Genomic DNA, 27,451 nt, shown 5'->3' with positions numbered 1-27,451 from the left:
ATGTTACTTCTTTAGTTTGCAAGCGTTAGTTTCATCTAAGTAGATAATAGAATCATAACACCATTTGCTGGCACCCACCACCGGTGAAAGCTAACCGACAAATGAGGGCATCTCAAATACTCTGTCTTCCAAAAATCCTCACTCTTCTCTCAGGGGGCCTCGGATACAGTGCCTGACTCGTGGGCCAAGTGCAGATGTAAGAGCTAACCTATATAGTCAACTTTACCAAAGTTGCATTTCTTTTTAAGACTAAAAACAGAATAAATGGAAGCTCTAATTATAAATAGCCTAGAAATGCCTAATAAATAAAAAGCTCAGATATTTCCTTCCTGCATACTGATGGGTAGTCTTGTACATGCTCAGAGTACATGAACCCCCAGTTGGGGAACACTGGCTTACGGTTCAAGCAAAAGTATATGTGAATCCCTGAATTTCACTTTGTTATCACAGCTGAAATGATTCCCAAAAGACATACTGTGCCCCAACTGGCAAACTGGCAACATGGGGGGAAAAAATAGAAAGAGCTTAGAAATGTGCCTTTGCCTATACTTAAGCAATCTCTTCACTTGTAATAAACCTGAATGAGGCAAGTATAGGCCACCCTAGGGATGGTCAAATGGTTTCAAGTCATGTGCCAACTCAAGGGGACTGATAGCAACTGCCTGGAAAGCTCTATTGAGAGGACGCCAAGGCTATGTCCAGGGAAATTAAGCAAGACCATCAACAGCAATATTGCGACTGGTACATATGCCTACGAGCTGCCGTCACCATGCTGGACACACTGTGGCCACCTGTGCTTCACCCCACTGCCCAGCGTCACCTCTGCTACGCTGAGGTTCCCCACGGTGGCTCCAGTAAAGTGCACTTGAAGGTACCGCCTCATCGGGCGGCACTCAAACTCAGAACCGGGGGGGACGCGGGTGGCGAACTTTTAATAAGAAAAGTGCATCATAAATGGAACTAGTGGGACAAGTTCCGTCTTCTAAATGGCTCTCTCTCATGGGGTAACCATTAGCAGTAATTTCTTCTCTCCTGTGCAACTGTGAACTGCTACAGACTAGCAAGGAAAGGCAGTCACAGTTTGGCTGACCCCCTGGTGAATGCAAAACCGTGAAGTCCTCTCTTCTTTTTTCTAACTTCCCTTTTCCATCTATCCTCAAATGATTTATGGCCGAAAGAACAACATGGATCCAGACTGACATATATTCGATTCTGAATACACACCTTCATTTGGGGAAAAGATGTGAAAGGAGAATAGATACTTGGTATGTTCCTGTGGACGTCACATTGGGTGGTGTTTTGCAGGTAGGAAGGGGTGAAGTTAGTGCCATAATACTCTCATGAGACCATGACATACATGATTTAAAAAGAAAGCTGAACCGTGACACCATCAATTACTGGGCAGGAGACATACCTCAGGGGTAGTAGGACACAGTAGCGTACTATGACGCCCAGCACCCACACCGTGGTGAGCCGCAGACTGATGTACTGGAAATTTATATTGGTCCTTGTGAGGAGATTCCATGATACTAGCTCCTCTGAGGAGAACCTTTGAGTCACTTCATCTTCCACAATGGCTTCCAAGCCCTTCTTGGAGAAATAAAACACGTCAGACAGCTCAAAGTCCCTTCCTCGCAGACCAGAGAGCCCTTTTTCCATGGGTGACTCATCTCTTTGGATAATACCTTAAAAGAAAGCATCAGGACATGAGAAAATGCCATAGGATACAAGAACTGACCAAGGGGGCAACTCTGTGCAGAAGACAGTTCAACACATTTTATGAGTAACGTGAAGCAGATTTCAAAAATAAAAGACAAGTAACTGCAGTGGGAAAAGAGGTGAAATCACTCAGTCTGCATAAAATGGCCTCTACCCAATGACTTTAATTCATTAGAAAGAAATTTGGTCCTCAATCACCCTTTTCTTGTTGCATTTCCTCCCTACACACCATTAGGGAAACAAGTTACAGAACGAACTCTCTGCAAGGACAGATCTAGACTGTGTAAAAATAAAACCTTCTGTTTTCCCCTGATAAAAACCATAAAGCCAAAAGCAAGCAAAATGTCAAAACATATTTACCCAAATGGCAAAAGGCTGATGTCTTTAATATGTAAAATGACTTAATAAGAAAACAATCTCAAGATCATGAACTGAATTCAAAGAAACATTAATAGTTAATAGACCAAGACCGCTTACTAGCAATCAAAGAAATGTGAATTAGACAAAGATGGGCCTATTTACATCATCAAATCAGCAACATTTTTGTTTAATGATAAAGTTCAATGACAGAAGTAAGTATTTTCATACTCAATTTCTGTGAGCATGGAACTAGTAGCAAGTTTGTCAAAATCCCTTTGGCATGAAGAGGCTAAAAATAGGTTTGCTGATGATTCAATAATTCCAATTTTAGGAATCTACCATAAGAAAATAATCAGAAATGTAGGCAAGAATGTTCACTGTAGCATTTTCCATTATAATCAATCCAGACGCGATACAATACATCTAATAAATACTGTAGTTAATAAATACCTTAATGTTAAGTGAAAAAAAGGCAGGATCTAAAACTACAGTTTAACTTTATGAGATAGATATACATAGGAAAAGTGTCAAGAAGGCCACTTTTGTGGTTATCTCTGGGCAATACGATTAGATTTTCCTCTTTATCTGTTATTGTCTTTCCCATAAAGAAAATAATTCAAAGATTTTTAAAGTAGCATAAATTTTGTAAATTGAAAAAATGATCACTGCCACCCAGTTCTGCCTACTAAATACGAGTCATGGAGGAGAAGATCTTCAGATAAAGAGTAGCTATATACACAGTGATGTAACTATTCAATCGTCCCTCTGGGGTGTGTCGCAAAGGAATTTACTTCCTAAATTAGAAAGTCTTTCCTTTTGAAATGGAGATTAAGATATTAAATTCCCTGAAAGAAGATCCCCTCTGATTTTCTCACTTTCCGGTTTACTAGGAAATCAATGAGGAGAGTGGAGAGTGCTATATGACCTGTTCCCTGGAGAACAGTGTACGTGCATCCATAGACGGAGAGCTCATAATACATCGTTTGTTTTGAAGGAATAGCAGCATAATGCACTGGAGTAGAAAGTAAAGAGGAACTGGAGTCCAAAGTCAAGGTCTTTAGGACAACCACCAGCTCTAAGACTATGCGTAATAGATAAGTCACCTAATTTGGTGTCCTCCTTTATAAAATTGGAGGTGGGAAAATTTTTAGTTTCTTTACAGGGCTAAAGTTTCATGATTTTACTTTTGGGTTTTGGGGGTAGTTTTTGTTTGTTTTTGCCACATGCAAATCTAATACCTTACCACCTTAAGAATTAGAGCAATGAAATAAGCTCTTGAACAATTCAATCATCTTTTTTCTGTCTCCAAGTCTAAGTGGTTTAACCTTTCCTCGCCCTCTCTGGAAAGGATTTGCTTCCTATTCGAGGATGAACCAAGACAGTGTCACTACTGAATTACCCTCTTGCTCTGTGGACAGCTGCAATACCTCAGAGCAGGTTACTCAAGCCAAGTACTGGCCAATATTCAGCAGTGCAAGAGTTTCGTTATTTAGCAATATATAGGGTTTTGTGGGTTTTTTTAAGTCTAGAAGGGGAGGGAAAAACAAATTACTCAGCAAATCTCAGAATGAAACACACTGGAGACAGTGGACAGCCCTTCTAAAAATACTTTTTCGGAGGGGTGAGAGATAAGAATGTAAGTTCAAGTTGCCTCATTATTTAACTGAGCCAGGAGAGAAGGGATCTGTAATCAGGGGCCAGCCCCCAGCCCCCACCTACTCGATGTGCAATATTCTCTCTGCCCCCTGACCTACTTAATTCTGCGTAACTCAAATAAAATAGAACTCAATTTTATATTTTTGTTAAGCCTCTTTCAAAGGTATGTGGGTGACTGCAATGGCTCCAATTGACAAAGGATTAATTTCCAGAATATATTAAGATATACACAAAAAAAAAAAGAAAAAGAAAAAAATACATATGGCAAACAATTCAGAAAAAGAGTAAGACTTAATGAGTACACATTTTAAAAGATGTTCGACTCCACTATCAGCAGAGAAATACAAACAAAAACGACAATGAGATACTATTTCATACCCATAAAGACGGATACAAACTTTAAATTGAGTCATTTCAAGAGTTTGCTGGAAAACAATTTGGAACCATCTAGTAAATGTAAAGATATTCATAGCCAGAGACCTAGCAATTCTACTTCCAGGTATACCTCAGGAAAACTTTTGTTCAGTAATTTCAAATATACAGAAAAGTTGCAAAAAGAGTTCACTTTACCCAGCTTCATGAATTGCCAATATTTTGTCACATTTGCTTTATTGTTCTATCCTTAGATGTATAAAATGATACTTTTTTTTCTGAACCACTTGAGAATAAATTGCAGACATCATGCCCTTTGCCCCTAAATATTTCAGCACTGATTTCCTCAAGACATGAGGTTTTATTTAATCACAATGAAATTGTCAAAATCAGGAAAGTGGACGTTACTGCAAAACTAGTATCGAATGTACAGACCATATTCAAATTTTGACAATGGTCCCAATAATATCCAAGGATCATACATTACATTTATATGTCATACATTATATTTATATGTAATCTCTGTAGTCTCCTAATTACATGACAAAGTTCCTCAGCCTTTCTTTGTTTTTTAAGACATTGACTTTTTAAACCAATAATACATTGTGTGTTAATTAACTGAATTTAAATTAAAAAAATAAATAAGGGAAAAAAGACACTGACATTTTTAAAGAGTACAAGCCATTTATTTCATAGACTGTCTCTTAATTTGGATCAGTCCGATGTCCCCTCGTGATTAGATGCGGGTTGTCCACTTTGGGCAGGCGTACTACGTGAACGATGTATCCTTCTCAGAGCATCACATAGGGACATGTGATCTGTTTGTCCCATGATTGATGATGCTTAACTTTGATTGCTTGATTTAAGGTAGTTATTACCAGATTTCTCCACTGTAAAGTTACCATTTTTCTCTTTTTGATTAGTAAGTGGGGAATTATTATCTGTAAGTGTCTATAAAGGAGAGATAATTTGAAACTATGGAAATATCCTGCTCCTCAAAGTTTCACCCAATGGTATTAGCAGCTTTGCTGATTCTTGCCCGAATACATTGGCACTATGTGTCTTTTTTTTTTTAGATTTTATTTATTCATTTGAGAGAGAGAGAGCAGGAGCAGGGGGGGTAGCCGAGAGAGAGAGAAAGAAGCAGGCTCCCCACTGAGCAGAGAGCCCAATGCGGGGCTCGCTCCCAGGACCTCAAGATCATGACCTGAGCCGAAGGTAGATGCTTGACCGACTGAGCCACCCAGGCGCCTCATTATGTGTCTCTTAAAATGGTATTTTCTCACTCCTTCCACATTTACTATTTCCATTCCACCTTAAAAAAGAGCTTTTCTGTTATACCCTAGAAATTCTTATAAAATTGTGCAAAATATATATGAGAACATTTTGCCACATTGTCTGCAACAGCAATCTAAAGGTACATTATATTAATGATAGATGGATATACAGCAATATATACCAATATCATTACGTTGTACACTTAAAACTAATACGTGGTAATTATACCTCAATAAAAATAAATAAATAACCAAAGGAAGCTCCTATAAAAAAGAGACGGACAAATACAGTGCATACTACACAAGAGCTAGAAGAAATTAACTGGAACATTCATCAACTTAGTTAATTTGCAAACATCGTCATGAACAAACAACTCAGAATGATATGTGGAAGACGGTATTTTTATAGAGCTTGAATAATGCAAAACAACAAATACTACGTGTTGTTTAAGATACATACATGTATGGGGGGAGTATGAAAATACGCACATAAATAATAAACATGAAAATCAGAGTAGTAGTTTCAGGCGTTGACAGGGTAATGGAATCAGGGAATGATACCAGAAGAATTTGATTGTTTCTATGAAGTTTTATTTATTTATTTATTTGTTTATTTGTTTATTTATTTATTTATTTATTTTTTAAGATTTTATTTATTTATTCGACAGGATAGAGACAGCCAGCAAGAGAGGGAACACAAGCAGGGGGAGTGGGAGAGGAAGAAGCAGGCTCATAGCAGAGGAGCCTGATGTGGGGCTTGATCCCATAACGCCGGGATCACGCCCTGAGCCGAAGGCAGACGCTTAACCGCTGTGCCACCCAGGCGCCCCTGAAGTTTTATTTATTAAACTAAGGAGTGGCTACACATATCCTATAACAATAACAACAAAAAAGTTACATGGAACTGGTTATTGTTCCTAAGATGAAAATCTATATTGTCAGAGACAGCTCTTTCATAAGGCACACAAAATCCGCAAATGGGTATTACTGTAAAATTCAATGTCAAAAGAAGCACTCCTGAATACATATTACTTCCTTCCCTAGGTATACTGACTATTGAGGGTCAGAATTACTGATTCAATTTACCCTACATATACCTTCTGAGAGAAAAACAAATATTTAATCCAGTCAACATATAGGGGACACTCACTATGCATCAGGCATCAAAGTACAGGCTAGAAAGAAAAAGAGGAAATATTGTTCTTTTTTTAAGATTTTATTATTAAAAAGATTTTGTGAGTTATTTGAGAGAGAGCGAGCGAGAGCTGAGTGGGGGGGAGGGCGAAGCAGACTCTCCACTGAGCAGGAAGCCCGATGCAGGGCTCGATCCCAGGACCCTGAGATCATGCCCTGAGCCGAAAGCAGATACTTGGTTGACTGAGTCAACCCAGGTGCCGGCTTTTTTTTTTTTTTAAGATGTTATTTATTTATTTGTCGGAGAGAGAGCACAAGCAGGGGGAGCAGCAGGCAGAGGGAGAAGCAGGCTCCCCACTGAGGAAGGAGACCGATACAGGACTCGATCCCAGGACCCTGGGATCAAGAGACCTGAGCTGGAGGCAGATGCTTAACCAACCGAGCAACCCAGGCGTCCCAGAAATAAATCTTTCGGCACCAAGAACTGTTCATAAGTACACTAAAAGTCTTCAAAATATAGATATAAATACATATCAGATTTAACGGGCACAGACACAATTTTGATATCAGTTTTTATCGTCATTAAGGAAACCTAGTTTTATCACGAACAAATTAGTGCTGATCCTTCAGAGCGATCCTCGTTTCTTACCTTGATAAAACCCTGACTCCAGGAAACATTTCCTTTTGTTTCATAAGTCAGCTTCAAGACTTCAGTAAAGCCATAAACATTTGACCTTTGTCCTTATACGGAATGTTCTGACGAACCCGACAAGGTCCATGCTTGGATGAAAATACAACGAGAAAAACTCTCTCTTTCTAATAGGAGAGATTAATTGCACAAGCTGCCCTGTGCCCTATGTCTTTAGCAAGTCATGGTACATAAATAATACCAGCTATGAAAAGCCTGTCAAAAGAAATAGAGGCTGAAGTTAAAATCATCTCAAATATAATTAACTCGACATTAGCTGAGTGAACTCTTGGAATGACTGCCCAATGATAAATCACAGTAGTTTAGCCATCCTGCAGATGGAAAGCATGCTTTCTAGGTCAGCTGTTGGGGAAAATCAGGGGCCTCTACAGACCAAAAGTGTATACAATAGGCTTTATATAGAGGAGCTGGTCCTTAACCTGCCAGTGGGCTATATTCCAAAAGTCAGAAGCTCGGAGTTCAAAACATACTCTCTCCTGGAAACTTTGATTGAATTAGTCTGTTTCAGCTAGAATCCTATCCAATCATAAGCCCAACTAACACAGAAACATAGGTGATCATATAGTAATAATACATGTAGTAGAAACCCCCTGTAGCTCTGTTTCTACTGGAAATTTTTAAATTAAATCTGGTTTGGAATTAACAAAAATACACTACCTTGTTCTGTAGTGCCTTCGAGGATACATGAGAACTTTCAGGGGTACTGGTAATGTTCTGTTTCTTGATCAAAACGAGAGGTACATGAGTACTCACTTTGGGAAAATCATTCAGTTGTACATTTATAATTTTTACGATCTTGCCTGTGTATGTTAAGTTTCAATTTAAAAACTATTTTACTTGTGATGTGTTGTACAATATTCCTATACTTAACGATATTGTACTAAGTACTTAAAAATTTGTTAAAAGGATAAAGCTCATGTTCAGTGTCCTTACCACATGATTAAAAAAAAAAAAAAAAAAAGAACTGAAGGAGGCAGGATCTGTGAATCCCGTTTCTGTGATTTATCCACTATAGGATTAACTAAATACTTCTTCCATTACATTAAAAAAAAAAGTTCATATCCCCCTAAGCAAGTGGGCAGGGAGGAGTTTACCTGTGGGGGCACCAACCACTGGTAGCGAAGGCTTTTCCTGGTGTGAGGAGCTCCTCTGAGGGGGTCTGGTCCGTGGCAAGAAAGCCCGGCCTACATTCAACCCCAACCATGCCCCGATATCCTTCCTGATCAATGTGATTAAAGAAGAGACCAAGGTAAAGTAGTTGTAAAGATTAACCGCACGTGGCTGGGGGTGGGGCTAGGGGTGGGGTGGGGTGGACCAGGGCTGCTGGCTTTAAAGAACAGAAATATTCACTGTCAGGCTCCAGAGGAACATTCAAGCCACCACTTAGATGGAGGTAAAGACTGAAAGGTTTTTACACTATTCGTACAACCAAGGGCCTGGATAGGTCAGACCAGCAGTCTCTGTCCTTGTTCTTGTCCGTCAATCACCACACAGATGAATACATCCATCAGGGCATCAACTACATAGTCACCTAACTGCACAGCTTTCCAGCCCTCTTTTTGTCCCCTTTTTCACAAAAATTGGGCTGTCATGCTGCAAGGCTAAGCTCTAGATATACCATGTGCAAAAAATTCCCGGGGCCATTAGTCAGGTCATAATTTCTAGCATGCAAATTAGGCGGTTTGACAATGCTTATTTCTCAGTGAATCCTTTGTGTTCCTGATTACCACTGCTCTCCTTCCTAAGTACTTTTTAAAAATCCAGTTTATTGGGGCGCCTGCGTGGTGCAGTGATCCCGGAGTCCTGGGATCGAGTCCCACATCGGGCCCCTGCGCTGGGAGCCTGCTTCTTCCTCTCCCACTCCCCCTGCTTGTGTTCCCTCTCTCGCTGGCTGTCTCTATCTCTGTCAAATGAATAAATAAAATCTTTAAATAAAATAAAATAAAAATCCAGTTTATTGTTATTAACTTGGTTAAGTGTAACAATGTCGTCAGGGTTATGTTTAAAACAAGTCAGTTTTTTGAGATGCATACACGGGGGTACTTGAAGGTAAAATGGCATACTATCCAGGATTCGTTTTAAAATGCTTCCATAAAAGGATACACATTAAGGTGAGAATACGGTGTTTCTGATCGCTTATCTGTAGTCTCTAATTTTCTGCAATGCTCACATACTGCGTCTGTAATGAAAATTTTAATTAAAAAACACTCCACAAAGGAAAGACTGGAAAAAAAAGGATAGATGACGTAAATTCTTGTTGAATTTGGGTGATAGGTATAAAGAGATAAATTGTACTATTCTCTTTATTTCTTAAAAATGAATGCTATATTTTTACAAAATCTATTTCAGAAACTCATTTGAAAAGTCAGTTTAGCTGGAAATCAATTTCCTCATCTAAATCAAAAGCATTCATTCATTTAATCAGTCAGTCAGCCACTGCAGAGAGAGAGCCAGGCACTAATTATAAAAGAGAGAAAAAAAGGAGCTGAACTCAACAGCTCTCAGGCACGGCTGCACATCAGAAATATCTTTGGAACCTATAAAAATACAGCTGTCAGGGCCCAGTCCCAGATCCACTGAACTAAAATGTCAACTACATTTTTAAAAATACACATGAATGGATAAAAAAAAAAAAAACTGTAAGGAAATACATCAAAATATTAGTTCTTAAGCACGGGGTAGTTTCAAGGAGATAAACACAATGCTTTTCCTTATAGTTAAACACATAAGTTCAAAAACACTTCTAACCTAATGACACTCAGAAAAAAATATTAGGTCTTTCCTGCGAAACAAGATTTCATATGGGTGATTTTTAACGTTCTTGTTTATACATCTACAATGTCTCCTTTTTCGATAAAGTGTATGTATTATATTACATCGTGAGAGAAAAGCACTTAAAGTGCTATTTTTTTTTAAAACTGCAATGAGATGCTACTATGTACCCACCCAAATGCCTATCAGTAAAAAGGCCCCAAATGCCAAGTGTTGAAGAGGCTAGGCAGCAGCTGGACGGAACTCGCACACTGCTCTGAGTGTACAACCCATTCTGGAAAACCAGGTAGCAGTTTCTAATACAGTTAAGCACACACTTGCTTACCCTATGGCTTTCAGTTTCCCTAGAGGGATGTCCTCTAGCAAAACAAGCAAATAGGTTCATGACAATGGTCATGGCAGCTCTATTCCCAATGGCTAAAAACTGGAAACAACCCAAATGTCAATCAACATGACAACAAATAAACAAATGGTGTATTTCAATAAAGGAATTCCATAACAATTAAAAAAATTACTGAGTCGTGCAGCATGGAGAAACCTCATAAATATGATACTTTGTGAAAAAATAGGTACAAAAGAGCACATACCGTATTATTCATTTATGTGAATTTCAAAAATCAAAAAGACTAACGGATGACAGAAATCAGAAGAGAGGTTACAGCAAGATCCGAGGGGTGAGCATCTGGGCAGGGGCTTGAGAGAGCTTTTGGATCTGGGCTGTGTCCTTAGGGGGGCTATAACAGGTTCTTCGACAGGTCTATAAATACCCAAAAATACCTCTAGCTGAACATTCGATATTTGCGCATTTTAATATATGTTAATTGTGCCTCCATTTTTTAAAAATCAGAAAAATGTCATATTTAAGAGTTGCCATAATTTGTAGCTATAATCCCAATTAGAGGTTCTAGGAAATCATACCTTTTTTTCCCGTATTTTTAAATTTCCCATTCTAAACTAGAAGACAACTGACATTTATTGAATGTTTTCTGATGCCAGACCGTGCTAAACCCTTGACACCTATATTTACATAATCCCCAGAATCCTATGAGGTTTCGTCTATTACCCCCATTTTACAGATGAGGAAACTAAGGCTCAGTAGGGTTGAGTAACTTGCCTGGAGCCACAGAGACAATAAGGAAGAGAACCAGGATTTGAAACCAACTCTGTGACTCCAAAACTAATTGCTTCCTCACATCCTAAAGCTTCAAATTCCACATCACTCTGTCCAACACCTGCCCTTTGACAAGCCCCGAATATATAAGACCTTCCCCATCGACTCCACATCAGCTCCAGTTCACCTTGCTAAACAGAAAGCCCCGAGTAACAGTTCTCACTAGTGTCTCTCCTGCATTTGAGGGAAGGAATGGAACTTTGATGTAGGAAAACCTGTATGTGGCCCCCATCTATCATTAATCTGGATATGCACTTGTCACTAACTGACTTACACTTCCTCGTCCTTCCCAGATAATTGTAACCCATGTCACTTTTTTTTTTTTTTAAACTAGGGCAGGAATCTTTGAGAGCCAGGAACACATTTGATTAGGTCTCTGTGCCTTCTCATGATAAGCCCAACAAACACCAGCCCCTGGGCAGCAGCCCACTTGATGCTCCTCCCCCAGTTCTGTAGTCAGCCAGGTCTGAGCTGTCCAAGGAGGCTCTTCTGTCCAACTTAGAACTCTGTGACTTCGGCACACATGTGTCCTGCCAGTATCCTTGCTCTTCAACACCTCCCCGAGGCACAATCAGCTGCCCCCTGTATCTTGCAGGCCAGTCAAGGTTTAGAAAGGATAATCACTTTTGATGTTTTATTTATTTTTTATTTATTTTTATTTTTTAAGATTTTATTTATTTATTTGTCAGAGAGAGAGCAAAGCAGGGGGAGCAGCAGCAGGCAGAGGGAGAAGCAGACTCCCCACTGAGCAGGGAGCCTGATGTGGGACTCGATCCCAGGACCCTGAGATCATGACCTGAGCTGAAGGCAGACGCTTAATGGACTGAGCCGCCCAGGCGTCCCGACCCTTGATGTTTTAAAGTTGTTGCTGTTAGATATACTCTAAAACCTGCAACCTCCTCATTAACCTGGGCTGTCACCCAGCCAAGGTTTTTAGGAAATAGCTGCTATCTCTTTTGGTCCCGACAGCCTGTTATACCCTCAGCCATGACTCTAGGTTTGAGTTCAAGGTCGCTGAGCCAAAGACAGATTGACCATGAAGCCAATAATGTTCATCTTCGGTCTCTTCACCTGCACGGCTCTTTCCAAGGTCCCACACCACTAGCAGTTGTCTTCTAGTTTAGAATTTTGTATATTCTTTTACCTAAAGAGGCTCTCCAAATTGCATAACTTCAGGCACCCACAAAACTTGCATTTGGCCTCACCTCTGAATCACATTGTCATTTCGTTGCTACAAGCAACAGATCCATGATAAACCATTCACCTTGTAAATTAAATTGATTTAGAAGGAGAAATATTTGGGACTCCTGGGTGGCTCAGTTGGTTAAGCGTCTGCCTTTGGCTCAGATCATGATCTCAGGGTCCCGGGATCCAGCCCCGTGTCGGGTTCTCCGCTCACAGGGAGCCTGCTTCTCCCTCTCCTCCCTGCTTTTGTGCTCTCTCTCTCTCTTAAATAAGTAAATAAACTCTTTCTAAAAAAATTTTTTTAATTAAAAAAAAAAGGAGAAATACTTGAGGTGAGAGAACCAAGTTATTACCAATAAATATTAGAACATTGGGAGTTCACAGACACACATTAACATCTTTCTGCTTATTTACATGTATTATTGATAATATATTATCTATTTGATGATCAAATCACCAATATACTCCTTAGAGGGGTTGCTGTTGGCTAGGTCATCTTTTGGTTGTTGTTTTAAGGTTTGAAGTTTCTTTGATTTTGAAAGTGGAAGATTGAAGAGAAAAATTAAAAAATGTGAATACAAGCAAAATGAAAAAAAAAAAACTCACTACATAAAAGTTTCATATGTGTCCCTATAGCAGCAAAACTGCTTTAGAAAAACTAGATTATCATATGCCATATAATAGGTCCGTAAAAAGAAAAGGGAACAAAATCAGCACAACTGTCATGACTTGTCATACGTATGAAATGTGCTCAAAATAAATGCTGGCTTAGCATCTCCTTTGGTTTCCTAAGAGGTATTCGATCATGATTGCCTTGTTTAAAAAAAAAAAAAAAAAAAAGCATTAATTATGAAACTACGCATGCTCCCCCGGCAATGTTGCCCCAGTTGGCACACTAAAGAGTCACATTCAACTTTTTTATTTAATTGCATTTTATTACATAAAAAGGATAAAGTTTGCCTTAAGCACCTATATACCCCACCAATTAATTTTCTACTAAAAAAACCCAAAAAAAACAAAACAAAAAAAAAACCTCTGCTAATACTAACACCAAGAGATGAATGCTCTAAAGAGAATCATTTGTACAAATAAAATAATGTGTGGAAGTAAAATAACTTTACCCGCCCCCCAATAAGCACCAGACCCATACAGTTTTAAGAAATTCTATCAAAACTTTAAATCTAAAAAGGAAGGGAGGAAGGGAAGGAGGAAATAAGTAGGTAGCTAATACCCTCATCTCAAGGATCAATTGCAAAAAGCCTAACCTCAATTTTGGCAGACAGTTTCCAGCACCACATTATGACCAGGCAATGTTTAATGCATAAATGCAAAGGTGACTCAACTACGAAGCTATTAATGAAATTCACCATCATACATCTAAGGGGGAAAACATATATTCATCACCAATGATGCTGAAGAAAACATGAAAAATCATTCTTGATTTAAAAGAACAAGAATCGACAAGTATGTAACATAAGGTGGAGAGCTAGATCAAAGGCACTATGGTGTTTACCGGAAAGACACTGAAGTCCCTACAGCCTGTACCCAACCAGAATGGCAACTAGCATCACCGCTATCCAGCACTGGACTGCAGTAGCAGCCAGTGCAATTAGACAAGTGAAAGAAATGAAGTATAAACTGGAAAAGAAATAAAATATAAACTAAGTTGAGTAAGAAGTCATTAAACCATCACTATTCGAAGCTAAAATGATTACTTACCTGGAAAAAGAAAAAGAAAAAAGAAATCTGAATACCTATGGTATAAGCATTCTTACTTTTATATCCTTCTTCTACCTTACTAAAATCAAAAACCTTCCGGCCTTGAATGACACACTGGACCAGATGGACCTAACAGATATATTCAGAACATTCCATCCTAAAAGGCAGAATACACATTCTTTTCAAGCGTGCGTGAAACATTCTCCAGAACAGACCACATACTGGGTCACAAATCAGGCCTCAACAAGTACAAAAAGATTGAGATCATGCCATGCATATTTTCTTTTTCTTTTTCTTTTTTTTTTTTAGATTTTATTTATTTATTTGACACAGAGAGAGACAGCCAGTGAGAGAGGGAACACAAGCAGGGGGAGTGGGAGAGGAAGAAGCAGGCTCCCAGCAGAAGAGCCTGACGTGGGGCTCAATCCCAGAACTCCGGGATCATGCCCTGAGCCGAAGGCAGACGCTTAACGACTGAGCCACCCAGGTGCCCCATGCCATGCATATTTTCTAACCACAATGCTATGAAACTAGAAGTCAACCACAAGAAAAGTTTGGAAAGACCATAAATATATGGAGGTTAAAGAACATCCTACTAAAGAATGAACAGGTTAACCAGGAAATTAAAGAAGAAATTAAAAAATACATGGAAGCAAATGAAAATGAAAACACGACAGTCCAGAACCTTTGGGATGCAGCAAAGGCTGTCCTAAGAGGGAAGTATATAGTAAGACGCGTCTACCTCAAGAAGCAAGAAAAATCTCAAATACACAAGCTAACCTTACACCTAAAGGAGCTAGAAAAAGAACAACAAAAGAAGCCTAAATCCTGCGGAAGAAGAGAAATAATAATGATTAGAGCAGAGATAAATGATATAGAAACTAAAAAAAACCCCAGTAGAACAGATCAATGAAATCAGGAGCTGGTTCTTTAAAAAAATTAATAAAATTGATAAACCCCTAGCCAGACTAATTGAAAAGAAAAGAGGAAGGACCCAAATAAAATCACAAACAAGAGAGAGAAATAACAACAAACACCACAGAAATACAAAAATGAACTATTGGGACTTCATCAAGATAAAAAGCTTCTGCACAGCAAAGGAAACAATCAATAAAACTAAAAGGTAGGAGGTGCCTGGGTGGCTCAGTTAATTGGGTGTCTGCCTTCAGCGGGGCTCATGGGCCCAGGGTCCTGGGATAGAGCCCTACACTGGGCTCCCTGCTCAGCGGGTAACCTGTTTCTGTCTTTCCCTCTGTCACTCCCCCTGCTTGTGCACTCTCTCTGTCAAATAAATAAAAATCTTAAAAAACAAAATAAAACTAAAAGGTAGCCTATGGAATGGGAGAAGGTATTTGCAAATGACATATCTGGTACAGAGTTACCATCCAAAATCTATAAAGAACTTATCAAACTCAACACCCCAAAAACAAATAATCCAGTAAAGAAATGGGCAGAAGACATGAAGAGACATTTTTCCAAAGAAGACATCCAGATGGCTAATAGACACATGAAAAGATGTTCAACGTCACTCATCATCAGGGAAATAAAAAACAAATCAAAACCAGGATGAGATACCACCTCACACCTGTCAGAATGGCTAAAATAAACAACTCAGGAAACAACAGATGTTGGCGAGGACACGGAGAAAGGGGAACCTTCTTACACTGTTGGTGGGAATGTAAATTGGTATAGCCACTCTGGAGAAAAGTATGGAGGTTCCTCAAAAAGTTAAAAATAGAACTACCTTATGACCCAACAATTGCACTACTAGGTATTTACCCAAAGGATACAAAAATACAGATTTGAATGGGTACATGCACCCCAATGTTTATAACAGCATTATCAACAATAGCCAAACTATGGAGAGTGCTCAAATGTCCATCGACTGATGAATGGATAAAGAAGATGTGCACATATATACAATGGACTATTACTCAGCCATAAAAAAGGATGAAATATTGCCATTTGCAAGGACATGGACAGAGCTGGAGAGCATTATGCTAAGTGAAATAAGTCAGCTAGAGAAAGACAAATATTATATGATACCACTCGTGTGGAATTTAAGAAACAAAACAAATGAACATAGGGGGTTAAATGAGAGGCAAACCAAGAAACAGACTCTTTTTTTTTTTTTTAAGATTTTCTTTATTTATTCGACAGAGACAGAGACAGCCAGCGAGAGAGGGAACACAAGCAGGGGGAATGGGAGAGGAAGAAGCAGGCTCATAGTGGAGGAGCCTGATGTGGGGCTCGATCCGATAACGCCAGGACCATGCCCTGAGCCGAAGGCAGACGCTTAACCGCTGTGCCACCCAGGCGCCCCCAGAAACAGACTCTTAATACAGAGAACAAACGGATGGTTACTAGAAAGGAGGTGGGGGGGATGGGCTAAATAGGTGATGGGGATTAAGGAGGACACTTGTAGTGATGAGGATTGGGTATCGTATGTAAGTGATGAATCTCTAAATTCTACACCTGAAACTAATATTGCACTGTACATTAACTAGCTAGAATTTAAATAAAAATTTGGAATGAATGAATAAAAAAATAAAATCAAAAGCTTTTCAATATACAAACAACAGTCAGTTAGAAGATAGGATGAAAGAAGCCACTCCATTTACAATAGCAACCAGAAATATAAATTTAAGAGGAAATGCAAAACCTATCTGAGAAAAACTTAAAAACGTCCCTGAGAGATATAGAAGAATACCTAAACAAATGGAGACATAATGTCCTTGTAGAATCTTACTCAACAAAGATAATGTGAAGCTGCCCTAAGAAAATGTATACATTTCATACAAGTCCCATAAAAATCAGTTGCATTTCCTCTAGATCATGGACAAGCTGTGTCTCAAGATCATACAGAAAAATAAGCAGGAAGGTTCTGTGAAGGAAAAGCAATGAGGACAATAATCCCTACTGGACATTAAAACAATCTATTAGGGGCGCCTGGGTGGCACAGCGGTTAAGCGTCTGCCTTCGGCTCAGGGCGTGATCCCGGTGTTATGGGATCGAGCCCCACCTCAGGCTCCTCTGCTGGGAGCCTGCTTCTTCCTCTCCCACTCCCCCTGCTTGTGTTCCCTCTCTCGCTGCCTGTCTCTCTCTCTGTCAAATAAATAAATAAAATCTTAAAAAAAAAAAAAAAAGAAAATTTAGGAAAAAAATAAATAAATAAATAAAACAATCTATTAAATTTACTAAATTATTAAACAATAATTAAAACAATATAATGGTACATAAGAAGATCACATAAAAATACGGAACAAAATAGAAAGTACAGAAATAGATCCAAAGAAATGCAGGAAATTAAGGATGCACTACAGATCAGGTGGGTAGAGATGAACTGTTCAACTGGGTTTTTCCACAACTGGATAGCCATCTGGACAAATACACCAGAATAAAAGAATCAAAGATTTAAGTATTTAAAAAACCCCACGAAACTAATCAAAGAAGACATTGGAGAATTCCCTTAAAATTTGGCAGCAGGAAAATCTTTCTACTAAAAAACTCAAAATCCAGATGCTATAAAAAGAAAATACTCATAAATTTGACTACATAGAAATGAAAAATATCTGCATAGCAAGAAGTATGATAAGCAAAGAAAAAAATACAAATCACAAACTGAAAGAAATATTTGTATCTCCTCACAGACAAAAGTTTATCACCTTATATATGAGAAGGTCCTAGAAATCAAATTGAAACAGAAAGGTAGGAGAAACACGGGGCTCCTGGGTGGCTCAGTAGGTTAAGCATCTGCCTTTGGCTCAGGTCATGATCTCCGGGTCCTGGGATCGAGTCCCAAGTCGGGCTCCCTGCTCAGCAGGGAGTCTGCTTCTCCCTCTCCCTCTGCCCCTCCCCCACCCCCACTTGTGCTCTCTCGCTCTCTCTCTGCAACACTCTCTCTCAAATAAATAAATAAAATCTAAAAAAAACAAAAAAGAAAGAAATCTGAGAAACAAAAATAACCAAAAAGAAATGAGTAGATGATGGTTCCCAGGAAAAAGAATACAAATGTCCCTTAAACATGTACAAAATCACTCTTTATAACAGGAATGCAAATTAAGACTCTCCTGAGTTTCTACTTCTCACCAACCAGATCGGCACAAATCCAAAAGTTGGACAGATTTACACCTGCGGTGAAGCTTTGGGGAACAGACAGTAGGCATACACTTCTAGTGAAAGTACAAATAGTGCAAACCATTAATGAAGGGCAATTTGGCAACATCAACCAAAATTACAAATGCTCTTTCACAGAACAATCCATTCGTGACACAGATTGATGTTACATGTTAATTCATGTGACAGATGTAATACTGCAGCATATATTTTTTAAAGATTTGATTTGTCAGGGAGAGAGAGAGCACAAGCATGGGGAGCGGCTGGCAGAGGGAGAGGGAGAAGCAGGCTCCTCGTTGAGCAGAGAGCCCAATGTGGGGCTTGATCCCAGGACCCTAAGATCATGACCTGAGCAGAAGGCAGACACTTAACTGACTGAGCCACCCAGGTACCCCTGAAGTTTACTTTTGTAACTCAAATGACTTTTTTGGGGGGGGGTATATTTCTTTCCTTTTTTAAAGATTTTATTTATTTATTTGAGAGAGAGCACAAGCAGGGGAAGGGGCAGGGGGAGGGGGAAGAGACTCCCCTCTGAGCAGGGAGCCCAATGTCCCAGGACCCTGGGATCATGACCTGAGCCAAAGGCAGACAGACGCTTAACCGACTGAGCCACCCACGTGCCCCTGCAGCATACTTTAACAGCAAAAGGTCTAGAACTACAGTTAAAAAGAACCATTTGTACTCATATAATGAAATTTCTTGTTAAAAAAGAAGAAACTTTCTAAGTAATAAATGGAAAGGACAACAGGATATAGGTTAAAAATACAAGGCTCAGAATAGTGTTTACTGTATGTCGTCTTAGGTGTTAGTAAGTCAAAAAATCACAAACATTTGTATTATAATAGATGTTTCCAATAGCATATGAAGAAACACTGCAACAATCCATAAGAAACTAACAGGGCGTAGAGGCAGTCAGCAATGGGTGGAAGCTATACTTATCAAACCACATGTTTTTAAATTACTATGATTTTTGTACCATGTGAATGTATTACTTATGCAAAAAAATTAAAATACTTTTTAAAGATGTATAAACCCAAATTTAAAACACTGACACAAGAACTTGCAGACACATACCCTGTGTGTTCATCTGCTAGCTCTCCCAGAATCCCATCAGTCTGATGGCTCAGTATGTCCTCAACATTGTAACAAGAAACAAAGAGAAACTTGACCATGACCGCTTTTCACATAACCAGTGTCACCCTTCCATTTCAAATCTTACCCCAAAATACTTAATTTCTACATTAGCTTTAGAGGTCCTTGATAATCCCCTACCTCGCATGTATATACACTCAGGGAAAAGCACAGTTTACAGAGAAGGTATTCAAAGGTTTTATTTCTGAAAAGGAATTGGTAGACGACATCTATTTTTCTTGGGAGAAAAATACAGCAGAAAAGAGTATCAGTGGGCAGAGGAACGAGGAGAGAGAAAATATAAAGTTAGAACTCTCACTTCCCTCAGTTTCCATTCCCTCTGCTCTTATTTTCTTCCCTGGTTGATTCTTGTCTCATTCGTTTATCTTTTCCTGTCCCTTTCCTACGAATTTTTCTCTAGTGTTTCTAAATGTCTTTCACTCTGTGAGTTCACTAAATCCACTCCCAAACTCCCAAATGTGCACCTATAGCCTGACTTCTTGCCCAAGGCTCACGCTTTATGTGGGGGCCAAGACATTCCACCTCTCCACCAACCCAGTGCTCTTGTGCGAAGCCCCAGGACCTGTAGAAAGATTTATCGTGCAAATGGTGTCAAAAGAAAGCCCAGGTAGCGATATTCATATTTAAAAGAAAGACTGTAACAAGAGACAAAAAAGGACAGTACGGGATAATAAAGGAGACAATCCAACAAGAAGATGTAACAATTGTCAATATTTATGTACCCAACATGGGAGTACCCCAATACATAAAACAGTTAAAAACAAACATAAAGGACCTAATCGATAGTTATACAATAATAGTAGGGGACTTGAACACCCCACTTATGTCATTGGCCAGATCATCCAAACAGAAAATCAAAAAGGAAACAATGGCCTTGAATGACACACTGGACTGGATGGATTTAACAGATATATTCAGAACATTCCATCCTAATACAGCAGAATAGGCATTCTTCTCAAGTGCACATGGAACATTCTCCAGAACAGGCCATATATTAGGTCACAAAACAGGCCTCAACAAATATAAAAAGAATGAAGTAATACTATGCACCTTTTCTGACCACAACGTTATTAAACTGGAAGTCAGCCAAAAGAAAGAAATCTGGAAAGACCACAAATACATGGAGGTTAAATAACATGCTACTGAACAATGAATGGGTCAACCACAAAATCAAAGAAGAAATAAAAAAGTACATGGAAACAAATGAAAATGAAAACACAACAGTCCAAAACCTTTGGGATGCAGCAAAGTGGTTCTAAGAGGGAAGTTTATAGCAAGACGGGCCTACCTCAAGAAGCAAGAAAAATCTCAAATACACAAGCTAACCTTACACCTAAAGGAGCTAGAAAAAGAACAACCAGAATTAAAAACCAGCAGAAGGAAGGAAATTATAAAGATTATTTTCATTTAAATGAAATTAAGTTGAAACTAAAAAAAAAAACAAAACAGTAGAACAGATCAATGAAACTAGGAGCTGGTTCTCTGAAAAGATCAACAAAATTGATAAACATCTAGGGGCACCTGGGTGGTTCGTTCGGTTGAGCATCCAACTCTTGATTTCAGCTCAGGTCATGACCTCAGGTCATGAGATGGAGCCCTGTGTCAGGCTCTGCACTGGACGTGGAGCCTGCTTGAGATTCTCTCTCTCCCTCTCCCTTTGCCTCTCCCCTGCTTGCTCTCTCTCTCTCTCTCAAGTAAATAAATAAATCTTTTTAAAAAATTGATAAACATCTAGCCAGACTCATTAAAAAGGGGGGGGACTTAAATAAAATCACAAATGAAAGAGGAAAAATAAAACCGACACCACAGAAATACAAAAGATTGCAAGAGAATATTATGACGAATTATATACCAACAAATAGAACAACCTAGAAGAAATGGATAGACTCCTAGAAACATACAAACTACCAAAACTGAAATAGGAAGAAATAGAAAACTGGAACAGACCAATTACCAACAATGAAGTTGAATCAGTATTCAAAAATCTCCCAACCGATAGAAGTCCAGGACAGACAGCTACCAAACATTTAAAGAAGAGTTAATACCTATTCTTCTCAAACTATTCCAAAACACAGAAGAGGAAGGAAAACTACTGAATTCATTCTATGAGGCCAGCATCACCCTGATACCAAAACCACATAAAGACACCACAAAAATAGAGAACTACAGGCCAGTATCTCCGATGAACACAGATGCAAAAATCCTCAACAGAATCCAACAATACATTCAAAAAAAAAAAAAAAATTCATTCACCAGGATCAAGTGGGATTTCTGCCTGGGATGCAAGGGTGGTTCCATATTTGCAAATCAAGGTCCCATTACCTTCCAGAATGGTTTGCCATCTACCATCTCTCCTTTTTCCACTTTCCTCTCCTTCTTCCTGTCTAATCCCACTTCTGCAAAGTTACCAGATTCATCTTCCCAAAACTTTGAGATCCCCTCACCTAAGCAAGTAACTTCTTAGCCTGGCATTTAAGGCCTTCTAGGACTTAAACCTAAATATCTATCCAATCTCAACTCTACCTCCAACTCATTCTCACTCATTCTAGCTCCAGCCAAACTAAAGGGTCTTTGGGCCCCTAATGTTTTCTGGGCTCTCTTACCCTCCTGCTCTTGGTTACAATTTCTTCCACCTGATACCCTTATTCCTAAAATCATTCAAAATTCTTCATATCTGCAGAATGTCATTTTCCCCTTTTTTTGTTTTCTTTGAGCTCATGAACCACCAACTCCATCCACCACATGATGCAGGCATTGTCTTAACTGTTTATAAGTAAAGACCAAAAAAAGACGAAGTTACATCAAACTTATGAAATGTCATTTCTAAGTTTCTAAAACAAGCTTGTACTAAAGGACACAAGGGGTGGCTTATCCTATGGAGGTAAAGGTGGAACGGCAAGGCAATGGCTTCCCTTAAGAAAAAAAGGATGTTAGTTCTTTTTGTTAATTACAAAATGCCTTTCTCTCTCCTTGAATAGATACCCCAATGCACATGCTTTTCTACTGACTGGAGATCTTAGGCACGGGCTCGTTGTATGGAACGTCAGATGAGCATCAGAGGCCGCACACCCTCACACGCTGGGATTTCATCATGCCTACTGGCATCACACACTTGACATCTGTTGTGGAGAAGTCATGTGGATTGGCCAATGACGGGAAGATAAACTCACTGTCGTGAACATATGAGTCATTGAAAATGAGGATGTTCATTTATTTGAGTAGATTTGTACCAAGGTCATTGCAGAGGCAGGAAGAGGAAGTGATACATATGCATGATAACTAACAGATACCAACTTAAGCAAAAAGCTTACCACTCTTGGGAAAAAGGAATATACACTTACTCTTTGCAAAGACTTTAAGTACTCCACACAATCTACCGAGCAGGTGAATGTTACTAATTACTCATAGCCAAAGCCTGTACTCTCTGTCCAGTCTTAATCTCCTCTTTCTCTTGTTGTTGTTTTGTTTTGTCCCTGAAGGGATGGTCTCTGGGATTTGTGATCAAGTTCCTTCTGTGTCAGCGAAGAGAATTTCTCTGGTTGCAAAGGGAAACCAGAAATCATAATGCTGTTTTCTCTAATAACCTGAAGAGTGTCACTTGGGATGCATACGCACTGTCTCCAAAGTACTTCAGCTTTTTGTAAAGGTCAAAGTCAATGCTCCTTCAAGTTGCTGGACAATGCATACAGTGCATTTTTCCAGATATTCAAAGGTAAAAGGGCCAAACTATCCCACCCCCAAAGTTTGTCCACACCGTCTCCTACATCCTCGGGCTTTCAGGTCCACTCTGTTTCCCAGTGAAGTGAGCAAGTGCGGGCTGCCCAGCACGCAACACCAGGGAAGCACAGAGGCATGGCCCATCAATTCCAGAAACACTGAGGCGAGACGGGGTGAAGGCTCTGCGACCCTAACAGAAAAGCAGACCACGCCCTAGTCTTTCCTTTTGCTCACCAGGTGTCCCCAGAGGTTACAAGGAGACATCAGGGCTCTATGGGTTTTATTCCCCGAGGAAACTTTAGAAAACAAAATAGGACTCCAGGGAATTAATGTCCTTCCCTAGCCAACCCAAGCTTTGAGGGCAACAGAACTCTGAGGAAGAGAAGCAGGAAAACCAGTCACCTGACCTAGAAAAGTTAGTGAAGGAGGTACAGAGGAGAGCTCCCAACATACTGAGGCGGGCACACCAAGAGAAGGTCCTAAGGGTTTTGCACATCCCCAGGGCATCCAGACATCACTAGGCCACAGATTCACATTACATGTTAATCCATGGTACAGACGTAATACTGTCGCCCTAAGAAAAGGACTCTCCAATCACAAGTCCAGCAGGCTGTCTCCTCTCCCTGAGCCCCAAGAGCCACTCCTCAACAGACCCAATGAACTACCACTATCTGCTCCCCGTCTCCCCAGACTTCTGCGTACCAAGCATGCTTTGGCACCCTGGCCCCTCACCTTCTTCTTTGTTCAAAAACTTATGCTGCCCTAAGAGCTTCCGCGCGAAAACAGAGAAGATTGGGAAGTGCTGTTATAAAACCTCCGAGAGAGAGGAGAAAAGGGGGAGAGGGCTTGAAGGGTTGCTGCTACTCGCTGGCAGAACAAAGAATTGATGAAGAGCCTTCTTGCCTTCTCTGCTAATGGAGTCAGTGACCCACAAACAGATACACCCATGTTACAGAGACAAATACTATTGAAAGACAGATTAAAAACTGAAAAACTTAAAATTTGTATACTGATTTTATTACAACCAAGATGACAAGGCACTGCTAACAAGTGAAAAGAGTTTTATTACATAATTCATGCTGCTCCCCAAATTCTCAACTGTCCATTCTATGTGTAAAACTTTGTGTAATCTACTTAGTAGCCTGGTCCAGTTTCATGATCATTTTTTGCTAAGAAGCTCTTTCTTACATATAACATTTTCCTTTAATGTAAGCCAGTCTTTTTGCTCCGTCTTTTATGGATATGGAGAGAAAGAGGGTGCTTCTTCCTCCTAATAATTAACCAACTGTCGTATGAATCATCCCTCAGTTTTTTTCCCACATTTCCTCATCAACCTTCGCAGGTCTGGTTGGCCACTACAGTCATCCTTTTTCCCGGCTTCAGAATTTCCTTTTTACGATCCTTAGTATAAACCAAAAACCTGGGATTCTCTGTGCCTTGACATCACATCTAAACTACTTTGCATTTGAGCCCTTCATATCCAATGTCGCCCTCTTAGCCAAGTTTATTTCTATGTCTGTCCCCTTCCACGCACTAAGCTCACTCCCACTGCTATGCAAACTATTCCCTCATGCCCCGAGTTTAGAAAGCCCTGTCACCTCAGTTAAACCCAAGCCACCTCTACATGACCGGTTCAACACTAACACGTCCACCAAAACACCCTCTCCGCAGTCTCCCATCCACAATGATCTCTTTTCATGCTGCGCTGATGAATTTTCTTGCTCAAGTTAATTGTATTTATTTTTGTGACATTCCATACCATCGGCACCAGCTGGCTTCAGGTTGTCCCCGGGATGCGTGGAGACTGGCGCTATCTCCTAAGTAGGCCAAGGGTTGCCTGAGGGCATAGTTCAGCATATGACGTAGGTACACAGATAACACCCGGTAAGCATAGTTCAGGCCGGGACCAGGGTCAGTGATCGCCAGCGGCCCAGGGTCAGTGATCGCCAGGGCTCGTCACTGTGGAGCTCAGTGACGTTCATCACGCTCGTGCTGCCACGAACTACAGCGGCATTTTAGGTTCTGCGCTCTCCCCGGCCTTCCATGCCTGAGAGTCTAAACTCTGCCTTCTGAAGCCGAAGCCTTCTCCAACCGTGTAACCAAGGCTGGCTAGCCCATTGCAGAGCATCCTCCTTGCGTAAAGGATCTCGAATGTCACCCCTCTCTCTGATGGCTCATTCATCAAAACAATCAAGATTACTTTACCATTCCGTTTCTTGGTTATTTAAAACCCAGCTAAGGGCATTCAGTCAGTGACAGGGCACTTCAATTCCGTCAGTCATCAACACAACCCCAAATGATACAACCAAATCTACGCCAAAACCCAATCACTCAAAGGATTCTCCCCCTTTTAGTTAGTGGTCCTTCGGTACACAGGTGAGAAACTTCATCTATTCTCCAGATCAAGAGCGGTGACAAGGTTTCATCAGGGAGAGCAAGTCCAAAGCAGTCAGGAGTCAGAAGCTGTCTGCGGGTTTGTGTTAAGGACGTTACATCGTGGTTCGGAGGCAAGGACTCATCACCCAGTGATGCCTGCCAGGGTTGTGGGGGGATAACAGATAGAGTGGATTTGTCGACCTGTTATTTGGAATAGGATACAATCAAAAGCTTTACTGAAATAAAGGTACGTTCAATTTTCCTGTTTTCTATAGGGTTTATGTATCTGTAATAAAACAATTTGCCCCTTTTAAAATTCTGAGTTATTTTCTGTTAGTGTCTCTCAGTTACCAAGAGTAGAAGTACTGGAGGTGTACTTGTTCTCCTGAGAAAAGCAAATGAGAACATCAGCTCCCTTTTTCATCATTATATGCCCCAGTAGTTCCCCAGAAACTTACAAAATAAGCAATGTTGATTATAAAAGAGGAAGATTTTTAACCCCAGATATAAACACTAATCATGAAATTAACCATGTGTTTATACCTATTTTGAAGCATAAACAGAGCGGAAGTATGGACATTGTAATCCATTGTCTGTCAACACTGCAGAGGAACTAATAGGCATTTAGAATTAACAGGCAGAGTTTCATTTTAACAACTAACAATTTTTTTAGTTTTTTAAAATTTATTTGAGACAGAGAGCGCAGAGCCAGCGAGACAGAACATGAGTGGAGGGGGTAGGGGCATCGGGAGAGGGTGAAGCAAGCTCTCCTCTGAGCACGAAGACTGACTTGGGGCTCTATCCCAGGACCCTGAGATCATGAACTGAGCTAATGGCAGACACTTAACCCACTGAGCCACCCAGGCGCCCTAACAACTCACATTTTAACATTTTAACATCTCGTTCGCTATACTGTTGACCCATTTCTTGGCTGACAGCCCACATTAAACTTTGTTGACTTGGACATGACTAATTTGATTAAACAAGAAATCCCACAACAGAGAAACATCTGTAAAACTTCATTGTCAAATGAGCCATCATATCAATTAAAATGTCAGCCTTAATGTGTGGCATTGATGTAGGGTATCTTTTATTATAATTCTAAATATTCTCATAGAGTCATTTCTTTAAAAGTTCTGTTGATGATTTGAAATTGAAATGTTATGAGTTTCCTAGTGCGTGACAAAGCCCACATTCAGCAGAGGAGTTCCCATTTGTGGAAGAGTTACACCTCAACCTTCAAAGGGAGAATTGAGAAGACACAGATTGACCCGAGGAGCAGAGAAGGAAGGGATAAGTTAGGCAGGGAGTGGCGGCAAGGGATTTTCAATAGGAAAGACAAATTGGATTGGGATTTCTTTTCAGTCTACCTTCCACTACTTACAAGATCCGAAGCAAGTTACTTGACCTCCTTCGCCTATAGTTTTCTCATCCATTAAGTGAGAATTAACAAGACCTTCCTCATGTAAATAATTTTGCACAATGGAACCATTGTTTAATAAACGGTGGTGATTATTATTATTGACCGGTTTTTGTCTATAAAATAGAAACAAAATGGAGAAGCTTTGTTCTTTTGACTGGGGTTTTCTCTGAGGGGTAGGGTGGCCAGAGGGGTGTGTCAGGTGAGGACGCTGGTTTGGGGAACACTTCTAAACTGACAAGATGGATTTTGGGTTTCATGGGTACCTGATGAGACGTCGGCTCCTCCCAATGGTATGGAGAACTTCTCTAAAAGAGAATGCATTCTCAAATTGACTCTCCTATCACCTAATCCGGTAATCTTCTCACTCTCAAAGAATCCCCAAGTCTCCACTCTCATCTGGCTTTTTCAAACCTCCACAATTCTGAGATGCGGGTTCTCTCCTCATCTGATGAGGAGTTTAGGACTGAGAGAGCTGAACACCAACAAGATCGTCACCAACTCAATAGTCCTGGGGACAGAACCGTCTAAAACCTGCTTTTATCACTTATATTTAAAAGCAAAACTAATTTCGTAGAAATAGGGATAGGGCACAA

The 27,451-nt window shown here is 39.9% G+C and overlaps 1 protein-coding gene across 8 annotated transcripts in view; it reads right to left on the bottom strand.

The window, feature by feature from the left end:
- The window catches only part of GPAT3 (glycerol-3-phosphate acyltransferase 3), a 62,124-nt gene that overhangs the window by 19,301 nt on the left and 15,372 nt on the right, over positions 1-27,451 (bottom strand). For 4 of the 8 annotated variants that reach the window (XM_026509818.4, XM_044388123.3, XM_026509817.4 and 1 more), the window contains exon 4: positions 1,415-1,685. In XM_026509818.4, coding sequence (XP_026365603.1) covers positions 1,415-1,685 — 271 coding nt within the window. Of the gene's footprint in view, positions 1-1,414; positions 1,686-7,167; positions 7,272-8,321; positions 8,447-9,330; positions 9,407-27,451 lie in introns of those variants that run through there. The other 4 variants (XM_057309639.1, XM_057309637.1, XM_057309638.1 and 1 more) reach the window with 2 other exon arrangements.

Source organism: Ursus arctos, unplaced genomic scaffold, assembly GCF_023065955.2.
Source record: "Ursus arctos isolate Adak ecotype North America unplaced genomic scaffold, UrsArc2.0 scaffold_9, whole genome shotgun sequence".
Taxonomy (NCBI): Eukaryota; Metazoa; Chordata; class Mammalia; order Carnivora; family Ursidae; genus Ursus; species Ursus arctos.
The sequence above is the reverse complement of the archived record's forward strand: the minus strand, read 5'-3'. Positions and strand labels throughout refer to the sequence as shown.